General features: G+C 64.3%; 1 protein-coding gene across 1 annotated transcript in view; it reads right to left on the reverse strand.

Moving 5' to 3' along the window:
- Nucleotides 1-2,787, reverse strand: part of VPS33B (vacuolar protein sorting 33 homolog B (yeast)) — a 24,500-nt gene extending 21,713 nt beyond the window's left edge. Inside the window, exons 1-10 of the mRNA XM_009994296.1 lie at nt 2,742-2,787; nt 2,576-2,638; nt 2,242-2,309; nt 1,978-2,023; nt 1,576-1,670; nt 1,081-1,185; nt 918-1,014; nt 687-764; nt 371-444; nt 46-132 (exon numbers count right to left, since the gene is read on the reverse strand). Of these exons, the coding sequence (XP_009992598.1) occupies nt 46-132; nt 371-444; nt 687-764; nt 918-1,014; nt 1,081-1,185; nt 1,576-1,670; nt 1,978-2,023; nt 2,242-2,309; nt 2,576-2,591 (666 nt within the window). The 5' untranslated portion in view covers nt 2,592-2,638; nt 2,742-2,787. The remainder of the gene's footprint in view (nt 1-45; nt 133-370; nt 445-686; nt 765-917; nt 1,015-1,080; nt 1,186-1,575; nt 1,671-1,977; nt 2,024-2,241; nt 2,310-2,575; nt 2,639-2,741) is intronic.
- Between the last annotated feature and the right edge of the window lie 51 nt (nt 2,788-2,838).

Consider the following 2,838-nt stretch of genomic DNA (forward strand, 5'->3'; position numbering starts at 1 on the left):
GGGGGCTGGCACTGTGGGTGTCCCACACGCTGGGGCCATGCTCACGTCGTACTGTGCCTGCAGGTTCCGTGACTTCTGGCTCAGGAAGCCGAACACGCTGGAGAAATGCTCATTCCGGATCTGGCTGAAGACCTGGGAGAGGCACAGGGCGGTGGTGCTGGGCACCCACCCCCAGCTCCCCTCTGCTGGCACAGCACCCGGCACAGGTACAGGGGCTCTGCAGGCTGAGCTGTGCCCCCAGACCATGTTTCCCTGCTGCCTGTGCCCCAACCCACATCCCGAGGCCCAGCAGCACTTGGCTGAGAGGAAATGCCCCATCGGCCTCCCCCCTACCTGGGACCCTCCTCCCCAGAGGCCAGTGGGGACTCACCTTGTCCTGGGCGTTGAGCAGCACCTTGATGCTCTTGTCAGAAGAGGTGACATCTGGTCCAAAATCCACACTCCCTGCAGAGAAGAATGAGCAGCTGCTTTGCCCCAGCAAGAGCAACATCCACACGAGTGTCAGCCCTGCTGCAAAAGGCAGCAGAAACGAGCGATGCCCACCCAGCCACTCGGTCCAAGCCTCTCCAGCAGCCCCCACACCAGGGCTGTCCCTGTTGGCTGCAGCACCAGACCCCGGGTCTGACGGTGCCCGGCACAAACCCCAGGGACCCTCCCTCGGTTCTGTGGAGCCCCCGCTGACCCACCACACTTGATGCGGAAGGTGTCGTCCACCAGCCCCTCGTAGACCACCTGGGAGCACAGCGCCGTCACGTAGTCCGTGTCTGCAGGGAGAGCAGGGGCTGCTGAGGCCATCCTGCCCCCCGCCCCCCCGGGCTGCCCTCCCGCTGCCTCTGCCGAGCCAGAATTGCATAAATGCCTACTACACATTCTGTTTATATCCATGGGCAATACCCCCCGGGCTGCCCTCCCGCTACCTCTGTCCAGCAGGAACACGTTCCCAATCTCGGGCTTCCTGCCCGTCCCGTCGCCCTCGCTCTCCTCCTCCAGCTCCCGCCACAGCTCGTAGCTCATCTGCGAGGGCAGAGCGTGCCAGGGCCGGGCCGGGGCTGCAGCCCTGCCCCAGGGACACGGGCCTACCTTGGCACACCTGCCGATCCCGTAGGCTCTGCCGAAGGGTCCGTACAGGGAGTTCAGCAGCTGCAGGGCTCGAGCGACAGAGTTGATCCAGCGGTGATCTCCCTCCTGCAGGGACCACCAGGCATTGGGAGCAAGTCGGGGCAGGCTGGGAACAACTGCCACGTTGGGGGGCCCAGCTGGGACAGAGCAAGCTCCAGGCTTGGTGCTTCCAGCAGAAAACATTCACTGGAATAATGCTGGAATGACCAGAAGTGGCTCAGAGGCATCAGAGGAGGGGCAGCACAGGGGCTGTGTGCAGGGGAGGCACCACAGCCTATCAGAGCAGCCACCACCAGCAAAAGCCACCCAAAGGCCTGCGGTGAGGGCCAAGGGGACCAAGGAGGACTTCCCACACCCACTCCCCGAGCAAAGCTCTCCTGTCCCCAGCCCAACAGCTGAGCAGGGGGACACCTGCCACCCCGCAGGGCCACGTCCTGGCAGCACTGCCCCACTGACCAGGAAGTAGTCACGGAAGAACTCGGGCAGCTCCATGCTGATGATGTCTTCGTCCAGGGGGAGCAGGTAGAAGGACCATTCATCACAGGTGACATCTGTATTTGGGACAGGGAACGGTGACAGTTACCCTGCCTGTGGCAGAAACAGCCCCAAGAACTGCGACAGCCCCTAACAGGGCTGTGGGGAGCAGAGATGGGGCCTTTCCACAGGGATTTGTGGCAGGGAATGGCTCTCTCCTCCCAGAAAAGGGGGGAGAGGCTCTGATGCTGTGGCTCCTGCCCAGACACCCATCCCTGCCAGCACAGGGATCCCAATACCAGGATTACATCAGAATTCTGCAACGTCAGAGCCCCCCAACAAGGCCTGGGGAGGGGCCGGGGCAGGTGCTGCAGCCCCACTCACCACCAAACACTCCCTCCTCCTCCAGCACCATCTCACAAGCGTAGAACTGGAAGAGAAGGAAAACCCCTCAGGCCTGGCCAGCTCCAAGCAGGCAGGCAGTGCAGGGGAGCTGCTCAATGCCCAGCAAAGCAAGGTTTGGTTTTAACTGAACATTTCTGGGTTATGAATGAAGAGCTTCTGATGTCCGTAGCAGGGTGGGGGGCAGGAAGGCTGAGCAGACCCAGAGCAAGGGGGTAACTGGCAGCAGAGCATGGCTGGACTGACCTTCTGGGGGCTGAAGATGATCTTGTACTTCCTGCTCCTCCCTGACATCTTGTCAGCATTGACAATATCTGCAGACAGGAACCGTGCAGACCCTGCCCAGGCTGCCCACCCCCCTGAGCCAGCACAGCTCCTCCGGTGGGACGAGGTCCCACGTCCCCCACCTCCCAGGACCTGAAGTGCCCCACACAGAAGGAGAAACCCGGGTGTGGAGCCTGTCAGCCCGGCCCGCGGCCTCCCCAATCGCTCTCCCCAAGCCCACCCGACCCAGGCAGCCCGGAGCACAGCCCCGCAGCCCCAGGGCGACCGGCAGCAGCCCCGGGCCGCCCGCGCTCACCGGCGATGTACCGCATGGTCCTGACCCGCGGCCGCACCAGGAAGCAGAACCTGTGGCCGGAGCGACGGAGGCGACAGTCAGAGCCTCCCCTGGGTCCGGCGGAGCCAAATCCCGAGCTGGGAGCGGCTCCCCCCCCCCCCCCCCCCCCCCCCCGCGTCGCTGGCGCCGAGCGCCGGGCGGGTCTCCACCTTGTACAGCTTGTCCACCTCGTGCTGCTGCGGGGACAGCGGGGGCGTCAGCGGGCACGGCGGGAGCGGGGGCAG

This window comes from Chaetura pelagica, unplaced genomic scaffold, assembly GCF_000747805.2.
Source record: "Chaetura pelagica isolate M959 unplaced genomic scaffold, ChaPel_1.0 scaffold233, whole genome shotgun sequence".
Taxonomy (NCBI): domain Eukaryota; kingdom Metazoa; phylum Chordata; class Aves; order Apodiformes; family Apodidae; genus Chaetura; species Chaetura pelagica.